The following is a 15,300-nucleotide window of genomic DNA, read 5'->3' on the forward strand; positions in this document are numbered from 1 at the left end:
AGGAATGAAATGAATGTGAGCGCAGTCACTGAGAACAGGGTTGGCACAGGAATGGAAGCCGCACATTAAACAGCAATACATGTGTTCCTGTTCAAAGCACATCTCCCAAATACAGACGTCAGTGAAATCTCAGTGGGTAGCACGCTCACTGCAGACTCTGAACATTTGCTGAATTCAGAGGTTTGAGATCAAATTACGTCAATGGCACAGTGGTTAGCACTGCTGCCTCACAGCACCAGGGACCCGGGTTCGAATACCGGCTTGGATCACTGTCTGTGTGGAGTTTGCGCGTTCTCCCCATGTCTGCCTGGGTTTCCTCTGGGTCCTCCAGTGTCCTCCCACAGTCTGAAAGACTGCTGGCTAGGGTGCATTGGCCATGCTAAGTTCTCTCGCAGCGTACCTGAACAGGCGCCAGAGTGTGACGACCAGGAGATTTTCACTGTAACTTCATTGCAGTGTCAAGGTAAGCCTCACTTGTGACATTTATAAACTAAATTTTAAATCCATGTTGATATTCCCACAATGGTACTGAGGGAGTGCCGCATTGTCAGAGGGTCAGTGCTGAGGGAGTGCCGCACTGTCAGAGGATCAGTACTGAGGGAGTGCCGCAATGTCAGAGGGTCAGTGCTGAGGGAGTGCCGCACTGTCAGAGGGTCAGTGCTGAGGGAGTGCCGCACTGTCAGAGGGTCAGTGATGAGGGAGTGCCGCAATGTCAGAGGGTCAGTGCTGAGGGAGTGCCGCACTGTCAGAGGGTCAGTGCTGAGGGAGTGCCGCACTGTCAGAGGGTCAGTGATGAGGGAGTGCCGCACTGTCAGAGGGTCAGTGCTGAGGGAGTGCCACACCATCAGAGGGTCAGTATTGAGAGGAGTGCCGCACCGTCAGAGAGTCAGTATTGAGGGGAGTGCCGCACTGTCAGAGGGTCAGTACTGAGGGAGTGCCGCACTGTCAGAGGGTCAGTATTGAGGGGAGTGCCGCACTGTCAGAGGGTCAGTATTGAGGGGAGTGCCACACTGTGAGAGGGTCAGTGCTGAGGGAGTGCTGCACTGTCAGAGGGTCAGTGCTGAGGAAGTACTGCACTGTCAGAGGGCCAGGACTGAGGGAGTGCTGTTCTGTCAGAGGGTCAGCACTGAGGGACCCTGTTGTGCATAGCAAGATCCCACAAACAGTAGCGTGACAATGCCTTCTGCATGTGTCCTGGGACCCAGGAAGAACTCCCGTTCTATGGTTCAAAGCTGTGATTGTGTGCTGTTGGAATTCTGCCTCCCTGAGTGATCTGTAACGCACCAGTCAGATTTCAGATTGACCCTTCAGTGACATAATACTGGCCTAAAAAATAACACCGGCCTCTGAGTTTCTTGGCCTTTTGGCGAAGACCAAGTGTAGTTTTGCTGTCCTACACTTGGTGGAAATCGATGAGGTTAAACCGAGGTTTCATTTGAAGCAGTTTTTTAAGCAGCCTTTTGGCTAAGATGCAGATGAGATCAAGCACTGAAGAAGGTGCAATGCCTGCTCCTATCAGCTTGGATCAGGTAGATTAAGCCCAAAACAGAAAGAGGCTTGTGTGTCTTGTCAACTTGGATCTGGAATGTCTCACTGGTTGCGACATTGAATTGGACTTTGGATATAGCTAAAAAAAAACATTGGCCCATGGGCTAAGATCAAGTGTAGTTTGTGATCCTTCATCTGCTCTAAGCTAATGAGGTTCAACCAAGGCTTTACCTGACAATTTTTCAAAACCATCTGGACCTTAGTGAAGCTCAGGTTGAACTTAGGAGGGGGTGCAATGCCTCATCCTGTCAGCTTGGATCTTGTTTGATCAAGTCCAATCCAGGAGGAATGGCCTGTCTTGTCAGCTTGCATTGTTTTGCCCCTCTTGTGGGGACTCTGGACAAAATTGGATTTTTGATTGGGAATAAAGTTCCAAAAAAAAAGCCCTTTGCAAAACTACAAAAGTTTGTGAATGTAGCCCAGTCCATCACGCAAACTAGCCTCCCATCCATTGACTCTGTCAACACTTCCTTGACAAAGCAGCCAGCATGATTAAGGACCCCACACACCCCAGACATTCCCTCTTCCACCTTCTTCCTTCGGGAAAAAGATACAAAAGTCAGGTCATGTCCCAAGTGACTCAAGAACAGCTTCTTCCCTGCTGTTGTCAGACTTTAGAATGGACTGACCTCACACTAAGTTGATCTTTCTCTTCAACCTAACTATGATGGTAACACTGCATTCTGCAATCTCTCCTTTCCTTCTCTATGAACGGTATGTTTTGTCTGTATAGCGCGCAAGCAACAAGACTTTTCACTGTATTAATACATGTGACAATAACAAATCAAATCAAATCAAACCTCAGAATATTCAAAGGGAATCACAGATAATGAATGTAGTTCAAGACAGTGGATTGATTTTCAAACAGCCAGAGTACTCCAACTCAATAGTTTGAACCAGTTGTCTGTCACGGAATGTTTTTACACAGAGTTTCCTTGGCTCTGTTTCCCTGCCCCATCGCTGGTGCTCACACTGCACAGGTACCCAGTCCAGCAATCAATGTTCGTTTTCCAATCCCTCCTTGGCCTCTCTTCCTCCTCCCTGTTATTGTTATCCTCTTCAGCCCCACTCTGCTCGCCCTTAATTCCAGCCACTTGCATTTTCCATCTTTAATTGCTCCAGCATTCATGGCCATGCCTGGAACTCAACAGGTCAATCTAGTTGTACCACAAAAAGCAACACCTCGTCATCTCTCACGACCTGAAACTGTCCTTTATTCTAGTAACATGTTGAAATGCAAAGATAACATCCAACTTCTTTTCTGTACTGATAACATTCCTCTCTTTTCCACACGCTCTTCAAATGTACGAGGCTGGACTTCTGTCACTGAACCTGAAATCATCTGATTAGCTGTCCCTCCCACAACCCTCCCTTCAGCGAGCCAATCATATAAAACCTTTCTGCTGTCCTGATTTGACTTTCTGCTCCAGTTTTTCTGTTATCTCCCCCCACGCCTTCTCAAAGTTCATCTTGTACACATGACCCAGCTCCTCCCTCTTTGAACCCATTCCGACTACATTGCTAACACCAAAATGATCTTCTTGTCCCCTACGTTTGCTGATTTTGCTAATGGTTCACTTTCCTCAGGCAAGATCCTTGTCTCCTTCAATCTGCCATTATGCTTCTCCTAAAAAAAAACTGACCTTCTCCCCCCCCCGCCAATCCTTGGAACCTCCCACCTCTAATCTTCCTTTTCTCTACAAAGTCTTTGAATATGCTGTTACTCTTCAAGTCCATACCCATCTTTCCATACACTCCATGTCTGAATCTCTCCAATCAGTTTCTACCAGTCATGGACCCACAACATCACTTGTAAAAATTATAAATGGCACACAACGTGACTACAAGGAAGGTAAGCCATCCCTCCGAAAGCTTCTTGATCTGCCTACAGGTCTGATCACACTACCCTCTGCCAATGCCATTGAGGTGGGTCTGCATTTATCTGGTACCATTGTTCTCTGTATCACCATAACCAGTGAATCAGTTGCAAGGGCTTTTCTTCCTGCTCTCTCTTGGAACCTACAATGATCTATCCTCGGCTTCCTCCTATTTTTCATCAGCAGACTCGCCCTCAACAACATATCCAAAAACGCAGTCAATTTCCATGTCGATGTTGACAACTCCCCCACACCTCTACCCCACCGCTCTGTGTCTTAACTTTTCCACTATCTCTAAATTGTGGAGGCTGCTTTCCCAATAATGTGGAGTTGCTGGCTTTGGACTGGGGTAGGCACAGTAAGTAGTCTCGCAGCACCAGGTTAAAGTCCAACAGGTTTATTTGGTAGCACGAGCTTTTGGAGCACTGCTGATGAAGGAGCATCTCATGATTCCAAATAAACCTGTTGGACTTTAACCTAGTGTTGCAAGACTACTTCCTGTGTTTTCCCGAAAGGCAGCATTTCTTCCAATGACACATTGGGAAGAAGACCAGAGCCACGGAACTCCTCGAGCCTCTCCCTCTCTCCTCCTTATAAGACACTTGATTACCTACCTCCTGAACCAAACCTTTGGTCACCTCTCCAGATATCTCACCTAGCTTTGATGATATACATTAGAAGCTACTTGGGCTGTCTTACAGTGTTAAAGCTGTAACCTAGCAAGTTCCTATCATTGCACTGTGTGCCGGCTGCTCATCTATTTCAGGCTTTGCTTCTGCTGAGGTATAAAGGAAACTGCAGCAGGTATAGAGTGGGAACTTCAGGAGCCTGCTGTCCATGTTCAGTACAATCTGTTCCTGCATTCAAACACAAACCAGTATCAGCAACAGAATGGGGAAGAGCGAGCTTAACCAAGGCTAGCAAACACTCGAATTCTGGATCATTACCAACTTTCTGAGCCCATCTGAGAATAAAAAGTGCCCCGTTTTATCCAGAATATAAACTCCTATTACCAAAGCCAAATATTTACAGGGTAATTGCTCAATGACAGCTAGTGAAAGCACGGTCACTGAGCACTTCTGCATGCCCTGTAGACATCATGTGAAGAAATCCACACAGGTTAAGCAAGGTGCAAATCCTTCTGTTGTGTTTTATACTTCCATCACTGTTCAAAATGGACTGAACACCAAAATATACAAGTTGTTTTCATTACAATTCCTTGGAAACATGCGTCCTTTGTCCCTGTGGGTATCTATGGGCAGAATCTCGTTGCTTCCACCCAATTCACTGGAGCTTTGAATGATAGAATCTGGACAATGCAAAAGAGGTTCTATAGTGCAGAAAGGCCATTTGGCCCATTGAGTCTGCACTGACCACAATCCCACCCAGAACCTATCTTTGCAACCCACTAAATTTACCCTGGCTAGTCTTCCGAAGGGGACAAAGTGGCAATTTAGCACAGCCAATCCACCTAACCCACACATCTTTGGAGTGCATGAGGAAACCCACGCAGACACAGGGGAGAACATGCAAACCCCACCCAAATGGTGACCTAAGCCGGGATTCGAACCCAGGTCTCTGGCACTGTGAGTCAGCAGTGCTAATCACTGTCACTTAGCGCAGAAGAGAAGTATGCTTACGTTGGATGTTGCAGCTTTCCAACCCCTCTCAATGGTCTAGTTCTGTGGATGGTGAGATGAAAATGCTGAGACCTGACCCTGGTGCTTTGAGCACACTTCAAGGGACAGAGGTCCTTCTTGTCTCCAGCTGCCAGGTAGCCAGCCACCAAGAGCTAAATTTCCAATACCAGGGAGAGATGCAGAAATGCTGCTTATGGGCTGCAGTTCTTACAGCTCCTGGCTAAACCTGAAAGAGAATCCTTGGATTCTTCTGTGAAGAAACCACCTGACCATGACCTATCAACAGTCTTTCCCCAACAATTCAAAAGGGTCGTAAGCCTTCAGGACACTGCACGAGGCCCAAACTAAAAATAAAATAAAAGGCCCATTGCATTTCTTCAACAGATACCACAGCAACAATACCAAAGAAAAAGAATTAAATGACATTCCTTAAAGGCACAGTAGCATCACATCCCAGTCATTTTGTGATGATTGCCAATAAAATGAGCATTAATTAAGGAATAGAATGAACAACGTTCAACTAAGCTTGACGTACACCAAAGAACGTAGGAATTAGGGAGCAGACAATTCGGCCCTTCAAGGCCATTCCACCATTCAATCAGATTCTGGCTGATTCTGTCCTGGTCTGAGCTCCACTTTCCTGCCTGCTCCCCATCGCCCTTTATCCCGCTTTCCATCAGGAACATATCCATCTCTTTTTTTGAATCAGTTGTTTGATTCTGCCTCCACTGCTGTCTGGGGCAGTGAGTTCCACAGATTCACAACCCTCTGTGAGAACTTACTTTCTCCTCATCTCAGTTTTGAACCCACCTCCTCTCCACTCTATATCTGTGATGTCTTGTTCCAGACTTTCCCATCTAGACTGACCTAAGAAATGGTGATACACAGTATCATTGATCGGAACAGTTCCAAGCAATCTCAGTTATCTTCAGGGCTAACTTACCCCTCCCCCACCCCCCGCCACCACCCCAAAATGTTTGACAACGCCTTATAAATTTTAAGAGCTGCAAAAATCCAGTAACTGTTACTACACTGGGCAGTTAAATCTCTGTGTTCCTTCTTGTATCAGGCATCCTTCGCACATTATTTGCTGGGAGTTAAACATCTGTTCCTGCTATTGACTCAGATCGAAAAGCCAGTTGTCCGATGCACAGGTTTCAGTATCACCTTAAATATGTTTCTTCCCTTTGATACTTCCCTCACCCCCCTTTGAACGACACTCTCCCAGACCAAACAAACTTCATCTCTTTATTTTAGCCTTTTGAGTTTAAAAACAAACTCCCTCTGTGAACTTTTTTAACAATACCTCTTCACACTTTGTATTCCTTGTTTTGAACTCTTAACAATGGATTCAACTCTATCCATGTTCTATCTCCCACTGTTACTAAATTGCCTGAGGTAAACATTTTATTTGTAGTGTTGCACAGCTCATTAACGTATCAAAATCTCTGGTTCCGTTGGCAGTTTGTCCCTGCCTTAAATACCTTAAACCTTCCCGCAATTTAAAATGTATAACCAGCAGGAAATATTCCAATTTCTTGGATTTCCTGGATACTTTCCTGACACCGATACTTTCTGGACAATGGGATCACTGTGACGTACTCACTGGCCAAGGGAAAACCATCATTGGCATTGATGGCTGAAGGCCACCAGAGGGAAGTCACCTTGCTACTCTGTCTAGTTTGTCTAAACTCTCTCATCTCTGAGAAGCATTCATCATGCATTAAAAAAAACTTGTGCTGTTATTTTGTTCGGGGCAGCACGGTGGCACACTGGTTAGCACTGCTGCCTCACAGTGCCAGGGACCCAGGTTCGATTCCTGGCTTGGGTCACTCTCTGTGTGGTGTTTGTACATTCTTTTCACGTCTGGGTGGGTTTCGCTGGGTGCTCAGGTTTCCTCCCACAGTCCGAAAGATGTGCTGGTTAGTTGCATCAGCCGTGCTAAATTCTCCCTCAGTGTACCCGAACAGGCGCTGGAATGTGGCGATTATGGGATTTTCACAGTACCTTCATTGCAGTGTTAATGTAAGGCTAAATGTGACTCTGATGAATAAATATTGCAAGATCCAGCAACTGGGGAATCAAGAAGTGCACAGGCTGGTAAGATCGTGCTCAGTGAGTATGTGAATCAAACAAAATTACAGCACAGGAACAGGCCCTTTGGCCCTCCAAGCCTGCATGGATCATGCTGTCCCGCTGAACTAAAACGCCCTACCCTTCCGAGGACCAGATCCCTCTGAAGTACATGGAGGTTGGTGGAAGTAAATTCAACAGGAGTTTCCGAAAGGGAACTGGACCAATACTTGAAGCAGGATAATTAGTTGGAGCATGAGGAAAAGTCAGGTTGACCGAGATAAATTGGATCGTTCTGTCAAAGAGGCATGGGGAGCCGTCTGACGACCGTGCAACTGAATTGCTTTTCTGATCTTTACAGGGAGATGAAAAATCCCTCACCCCTTTCCCCTCACTGTCAGTGTTTCAGATGGGATCAATATGAATACAAACCCATTTCATTTTTGGTACTTAATGGTAAACTTAACACCGGAGGGGTAAAGTTCAGAGGGATTATTCCCAATGGGACAGGGGCTCAATCACCATCTCTCATCTTCAGCAAATGTGTCCCGGATTTCGAGGACAGAGCTCCCAGGCTGATTGGGTTAGACAGTGACACTGTGGTAACATCACTGGATCAGGAACCCAGAGGCCCCGGCTAATCGACGGGGACATGGGTTCCAATCACATCACGGCAGCGGCTGGTAATAAATTCGATTAAACCCTAAATAGCCCTCCATCTGAGAAAGAAAAGACAGAACCCACGCTGGCGCTACAAGTGCTGTGTGGGCACTACCAAGGAAGAGCTGCTGTATCGCAAGCGCCACCTTTTGGAAAAGGCGGCAAACCCAGACCTCATCTGCCCGAGCGCTGGGGTTGGTGTAACAGACCCTGTGGCACTGCTTACCAGGGAGCTGCTGAGTTATCCTGTGTTCTGGGTCAGTATATATCCCCGAGAAACAGAGAAGCAGATGTTTATCTCATTGCTGTTTGTGGGATCTTGCTGTGTACGGTTTGGCTGCTGTGTTTCTGACATCCAAGCAGGGAGGAAACTGCAAATAAGTGACATCCGGGGACCTAGGTTCGATTCCCGGCTTGGGTTACAGCCTGATGGAGTCTGCGCATTCTCCCCGTTTCTGTGTGGGTTTCCTCCAGGTGCTCCGGTTTCCACCCACAGTCTGAAAGACATGCTGGTTCGGTGGATTGGCTGTGCTATATTCTCCCTCAGTGTGCCCAAACAGGTGCCGGAGTGTGGCGACTGGGGGATTTTCACAGTAACTTCATTGCAGTGTTAAGGTAAGCCTGCTTGTGACACAAATAAATAAGCATGATCATCCCTGTGGCCCTGAAACAAAAAAAAATGCTTTGTTGGTTCCACTGTAAATGTAAAGTCAACATCGTCCCAGATGGCTGCTGGGAGATAGATACAAAAGTCTGAAAACATGTACTAACTGTTTCAAGAATATCTTCTTCCCTGCTGCCATCAGGGAATCGAGGGGTTCTGATTTTTCTTACATTTAATTTCTTGGAAATAGTTTGTAAACACCCACATGGCAGGACTTCCTCAGTTAATGGTAGGGTACTGGGGAGAGTTACAGAACAAAGAGATCAAGGGGTATGTTCATAAGTCCTTGAAAGTGGAGTCACAGGTGGACAGTGTGGTGAAGAAGGCATTTGGCATGGTTGATTTCATTGGCCAGAACATTGAATACAGGAGTTGGGACGTCTTGTTGAAGTTGTACAAGACATTGGTAAGGCCACGCTTGGAATACTGTGTGTAATTCTGGCCACCCTATCATCGAAAGGAAATTATTGAACTCGAAAGAGTGCAGAAAATATTTACTAGGGTGCAACTGGGACTTGATGGTTTGAGTTTTGAGGAGAGGCTGGACAGACTGGGACTTTTTTTCCCTGGAGGACAGGAGGCTTAGAGGTGATCTTATAGAGGTCTATAAAATAATGAGGGGCACAGATCAGCTTGATTGTCAACATCTTTTCCCAAGGGTAGGGGAGTCTAAAACTAGAGAGCATAGTTTTAAGGTGAGAGGAGAGAGATACAGAAGTGTCCAGAGGGGCAATTGTTTCTCACAGAGGGTGGTGGGTGTCTGGAACAAGCTGCCAGAGGTAGGAGGAGAGGCGGGTACAATTTTGTCTTTTTAAAAAGCATTTAAACAGTTATTTGGGTAAGATGGGTATGGAGGAATACAGGCGAAATGTGGGCAATTGGGACTAAATGGTTAAAAAAAAGGGCGGCGTGGACAAGTTGGGCCAAAGAGCTTGTTTCCATGCTATAAACCTCTCTGACTGTATGACATTAGTATCAAAATTAGGTATCAACATCCACCTCTTTGAACACCATTTCCCCTGTCTATATACCTTGTTGTGGAGATGACTGGGGTAAACACAGTCAGGAGTCTCATAACACCAGGTTAAAGTCCAACAGGTTTATTCGGTAGCACAAGTCACTAGCTTTCAGAGCGCTGCTCTTTCACCAGGTGAGTGGGAGTTCTGTACACACACAGGGCAAATAAAGACACAAACTCAATTTACAAAATAATGGTTGGAATGCGAGTCTTTACAGTAATCAAGTCTGAAAGACAGATACAGTGTGAGTGGAGAGAGGGTTAAGCACAGGTTAAAGAGATGTGTATTGTCTCCAGGCAGGACAGTTAGTGAGATTTTGCAGGCCCAGGCAAGTCGGGTTACAGAAAGTGTGACATGCCACATTGTCTGTACGTTTAAGACTTGATTACCTGTAAAGACTCGCATTCCAATGATTATTTTGTAAATTGAGTTTGTGTCTTTATATGCCCTGTTGAACTCTCACTCACCTGATGAAGGAGCAGCGCTCCAAAAGCTAGTTGGCTTGTGCGACCAAATAAATCTGTTGGACTTTAACCTGGTGTTGTGTGACTTTTTACTGGATATACCTTGTCGCAAAGGAGTTGATGATATGGACAGGATGGGCCAAATGGCCTCCTTCTGTGCTGAAACCTTTCCAGTGGTTCTATAGAAATAGATTCATTGCCCAGTAGCCACTCTTCAACAGAATGTTCAACCCTCAGACACGGAGTTAGTCTCATTGTCTGAACTGCCTTGCAGGGAAGCAGTGATGTGACATTCTGAGCCACACACCTAGCCTGGTGAGAAGCCATTTGCCTTGTTTGGGATGTACAGCCCATGTGTAAACCTCCACCAGAGGGGGCCCATGCACCTTACACAAAGATCAACTGGAGATTGGGCCCAATCTGTGACAAAGCAAAGGGTGTCACACTTTGGGTCTGTGCTGTAGCAGCGGGGGGAGAGTGTTTCATTTCTAATCCAAACCTCAAGCCCCGGAAGATGCTGGCATCTTTGAAGGCGGCAGAGCAAGTCCAAAAGCAAGACTTGCATTTAGATAGCGTCTTTCATGAGTATCAGTCTCAAAGGTCTTTCCAGCCACTGGAGCCACAGCAAAGTTACAGTACAAAACGAGGCTATTTGGCCCATCTTGTTCATGCCAGCCCAAGGACACACAGGTGCCTTTCTAATCCCACCTTCCTGCAGGCCCATCGCCCTGTAGGTTACAGCACTTATGGTGCATAGAGTGCAAAAAATGCCATTTGGCCCATCACGTCTGCGCAGACAACATCAACCAATAAAGCTGCGCGAATCCCATTTTTCTGCAAGTGGAATAAGCGGATTAGCAGACCCAGGGACTTGTTAAAAGAGTTTAGGGTCTCTGCCTCCACCAACAGGCAGTGAATTCCAGGTATGACCAACCTCTTCCTCAAGTCCCCTGCTACACCTACATTTATCTTCAATCCATTTCCCCGGCTCCAGAATTCCAGATTTTAGAAATAGTACGGAGGGAGTGCCACACTGTCAGAGGGTCAGTATTGAGGGAGTGCTGCACTGTCAGAGGGTCAGTACTGAAGGAGTGCTGCACTGTCAAAGGGTCAGTACTGAAGGAGTCCCGCACTGTCACAGGGTTATTGCTGAGAGAGTGCCGCACTGTCACAGGGTTATTGCTGAGGGAGTGCCGCACTGTCAGAGGGTCAGTGCTGAGGAAGTGCTGCACTGCCAGAGGGTCAGTACTGAGAGAGTGCCGCACTGTTAGAGGGTCAGTGCTGAGGGAGTGCCGTACTGTCACAGGGTTATTGCTGAGGGAGTGCCGCACTGTCACAGGGTTATTGCTGAGGGAGTGCCGCACTGTCAGAGGGTCAGTACTGAGGGAGTGCCGCATTGTTAGTGGGTCAGTGCTGAGGGAGTGCCGCACTGTCAGAGGGTCAGTGCTGAGGGAGGGCCTCTCTGTATTTATTGCCCATCCACATTTGCCCGAGGCTTGTTAGGCCATTTCAGAAGGCAGTTGAGAATCAGCCACATGGCTGTGGCTCTGGAGTCACATGTAGGCCAGACCAGCTAAGGACAGCAGATTTCCTTCGCTGAACAACATTAGTGAAGCAGATGGATTTTTCCGACAATCGACAATGGTTTCATGGTCATCAGTAGATTCTTAATCCCAGATATTTTTCATTGAATTCACATTCCAATATCTGCCGTGGCGAGTTTTGACCTCAGGTTCCCCAGAACATTATCTGAGTTTCTGGATTAATAGACCAGCGCTTAAAGTGGCATTACATTGGCATTAGTCTGGACTATTAATCCAGAAACTCAGATAATGTTCCAGGGAACCAGGTTGGAAGCCCACCACAGCAGATATTAACATCAATTCATCTTTCGATAAGCGCCTAAGAGGGAGATGATGAAACACTGAGCTATACTACGATCCAGACACACAGGATGTGTCATACTTGATGTACGTCAAAGAATTTTGGTTGTTCAGCATTTCTGAGAAAACTGGGATAGACCAAGTCTTAAAGAGTCACCCTCAACAAGTGAAGGTTTGACCCAAGTGGAGGCAGGCAGAGTGTCAATCGGTTGTTTTCCATTTGCCTCGTCAAGGACAGGATAGCTTTAAGAGTCAGTTTTGCCTGGCTGGTCACACACACTCTCTCTCTCTCTCTCTGACTCCACAGCCCAACCCACAGCAACATCACAAGCCACAGTGTGTGTGTGAAGGCAGGCAAGTGAAGGACAATGTTCAGTTCCTGTGTGGAAGTTATTCTCATCCTTTTAGGTAAGGAATCATTGCTTACTTTCCCCCCACCCTCCCCTTTCCCCAGCCTATTCGTTTAAGAGAGACATCTCCTTCTGGCTAGGAAGCTTGCTGCTGCCGAAAGTGTGATATTTTGCTTGGCATTGCCAAAAGTCTCTTCCTAAGTCTGTACCTGTGTGTGTATGTGTGTGTGTGCTCAATGCGAATAGCTTGATTCATTCAGGGGAGACAGGATTCGAGTCTTTCCTGATGTTCTGGTCACAGTCTAGTGATCTTCCCGTCGCTTAAGGAGCTAAAGCAATCTCAATGAACCAGTAAATTGAATCAAGTCCCTCCAAGGCAAAGCGAAGTGGGAGTCCTGTGCTTTTTAGAATGGGGTTTAAATCACCGGCTCATTAGAAAGAATCAGCTGGAAATGAAAAATTGTCTGGAAATACCACTGCGCCGGGAGAAAATAGGGAGTGAAATGTAGATTCTCCCATCCCCTGAATGAGCGAATTACCCCAGGGGTCTTTTGTCAACACTCTTGTTGCCTGGAGGAAGGATTGAAGTTTATTCTTCCTGACAGAGCTTTCTGTGAGTGTTTTTGCTGCAGTGCATCTCTCTCGCTCCCAATACATTCTCAACGAGATGGGGAGAGAGGGGCCAACTCATTGTCACTTGTGTGCTGAAGGTTGGTGGGGCGGGGGCGCGGTGAAGAAGCCCCCATTTTCGCCCCGGGGGTTGATATTTCCATGTTTCTGGAGGGTTGCAGTTGCTGGAAGCCGGGAGAGTGATTGCCCTGTTTCAGCTGAAGTCTCTGCTCCGGTCAATGGCAAATCGACCAACCTTGTCCCCCGAAGATCTCGTCCGGTCTGACCTGGCAGATGAAGCAGTCACCTGAAAAAGGAAACATCAGCCTCTGCCTCAGGGCTTCTGTGAGCACTTCACGGGCACTGAAGTTCTCTCGAACTGCAGTCACTGCAGGAAGTGCAAAACAAAAACAAAATCACTTGCAGCACAGCAAGATCCCACACAAAGGAATGTGACAACCGCCTCTTGTGCATCCGTCCTCTTGTGATGGAGAGACAGGGAACGACGAAAGAACTCCCCTGCTCATCTTCAAATTGTGGCTATGCCGGCGTTGGACTGGGGTAAACACAGCAAGAAGTCTGACAACACCAGGTTAAAGTCCAGCCGATTTATTCGATCGTAAACTCGCAAGCTTTCGAGGTTTCCCTCGTCGTCAGCTGAATGGAGAGTTCTGGCCTCGGACAGAGCAGATAAAGCCATTGGACTTAAACCTGGTGTTGTCAGGCTTCTCACTGTCTTCAAATGGACCATGGGATCTTCAGTGTCCAAAAGTGCAGCACTGACCCTCTGACAGTGCGGCACTTCCACTTTGTGCTCAGGTGGTTGGACTGGGGACTTGGAGCCACGAACGACCTGACATTTCAGGCAACGTGTCCAGGTTGTTCAGACTAAAACCCTTGCTGTAGCAACGCCCGTCCACTAGATGTTCCTGCTGTCCATTTTTCTGCTGTCTGCCTGGATCGTGGGGGGGGGGTGGGTGTTGAAAAGTGCCCAGCAGAGGGTCTCAGAACGCCACTGTCCGATGACAGGGCTGGCTCAGAACCCTTGTCAATTGTTGCTTCCCTGTCAGTGAGGCAGGGGAGATTGTGAATGAGTCAGACTCATTCAAACTTTCGGCAAGCGGCGAGTTACCTTGATATAGCGCCTATCGTATCCTGAAATATCCCAAGGATCTTCACAGGAACATGTGTGTGTGTGTGTGTGAGACCTCAATTGAGACAGGTGACCTGAGGTTCGGTCACAGAGAGGTGGGGAGGGGGGAAGGGGGTGGCCGAAAGCAAGGCAGCCAGCCAGGATGGTTTAGCAAGGGAATTCCAGAGCTGCTGGAGTATTGGAAATCAGGAATGTCCAAGTGGCCAGGAACACAGAGATCTCAGATGGACTGTAGGACTGGAGGAGGTGACAGAGATATGGAGGGAGTTGAAAATACAACTGAAGAAAAGAGTTTTGTTCTGTCAGTAGGAGGATCTGATCCGGACTGATTCCGGTCGGAAGGAAGTCTTCCAGTAATTTTCTCCCCATTATCGGTGCCTGGGATCCCTGGTGAGTTCTGTCCCTCTTTGAGGCAGGGTTCATAGAATCATTGAATCCCTACGGTGCAGAAGGAGGCCACTCGGCCCATTGAGTCTGCACTGACCACAATCCCACCCAGGATCTATCCCCGTAACCCGTAGCATTTACCCTAGCAAGTCGTCTGGACACCAAGGGGCAATTTAGCATGGCCAATCAACCTAACTCACACATCTTTGGACTGTGGGAGGAAACCGGAAGCACCCGGAGGAAACCCACACAGACACGGGGAGAACGTGCAAGCTCCACACAGACAGTGACCCAAGATGGGAATTGAACCTGGGTCCCTGGCACTGTGAGGCAGCAGCGCTAACCCACTGGGTCAGTAATGTGTACTTTTGATATTCCAGCATTGTGTATTTGGATCTTACCATGCCCCTCTATCTGCCCCGCCCCACCCCCTCATCCCTCCCTCCCCACCCCCTCTCTGTAAACACCGACTCTCTGCTTCCACTGGTCTCCATGATCAGTGTCAGGCAGAGAGCTCAGCTGGAAGCTCCACAGCTCACTGAGATCCGGGGTCTGTTCGCTGATGGGCGTGCGGTTTTTGGGGGTCAGAGACACAGGCGGGGTTTTGGTGAGGGGCTTTTTCTTTCCAGCCTGTTTTCTCCCCATGGGGGGAGTGGGGGCGGGGGTGGGGGGTCAGGGTAGGATGATGGAGTGTTCGCTGGGCAATGTTCGGGAGCAGCAGTCCTTGGCCAATCTTGTGGGCCGGAGTGCCTGTTTCTTGCAGTATGACTCCTTGTGCCTCTGTGACCCCGGGCTGACAGCTGGAGCTTCCTGAGGACTTTCCTCTCGCTGATGAAACGCGCTGAGTCACCGCTGGAGGATTTGCTCATCGTCAACTCCAGACTTGGGGGAGTTGATTGGTGCCTGATGAACTCCCAGTGACAGTCTCTGGTAAGGAGTTCAAAAGTGATGCAAACTCCCGTCCTCTGTCATA

The 15,300-nt window shown here is 47.7% G+C and overlaps 1 protein-coding gene across 2 annotated transcripts in view; it reads left to right on the forward strand.

The window, feature by feature from the left end:
• The first annotated feature begins 381 nt into the window (after positions 1 to 381).
• Positions 382 to 15,300, forward strand: part of tgfa (transforming growth factor, alpha) — a 42,557-nt gene continuing 27,638 nt past the window's right edge. Inside the window, exons 1-2 of one of the 2 annotated variants that reach the window (XM_080217015.1) lie at positions 382 to 463; positions 12,136 to 12,236. In XM_080217015.1, the coding sequence (XP_080073141.1) occupies positions 12,197 to 12,236 (40 nt within the window). In that variant the 5' untranslated portion in view covers positions 382 to 463; positions 12,136 to 12,196. Of the gene's footprint in view, positions 464 to 12,051; positions 12,237 to 15,300 lie in introns of those variants that run through there. The other variant, XM_080217014.1, reaches the window with a different exon arrangement.

The sequence above is a fragment of the Carcharhinus amblyrhynchos genome, chromosome 34, assembly GCF_965287045.1.
Source record: "Carcharhinus amblyrhynchos chromosome 34, sCarAmb.v2.hapA, whole genome shotgun sequence".
In the NCBI taxonomy this organism is placed as follows: Eukaryota; Metazoa; Chordata; class Chondrichthyes; order Carcharhiniformes; family Carcharhinidae; genus Carcharhinus; species Carcharhinus amblyrhynchos.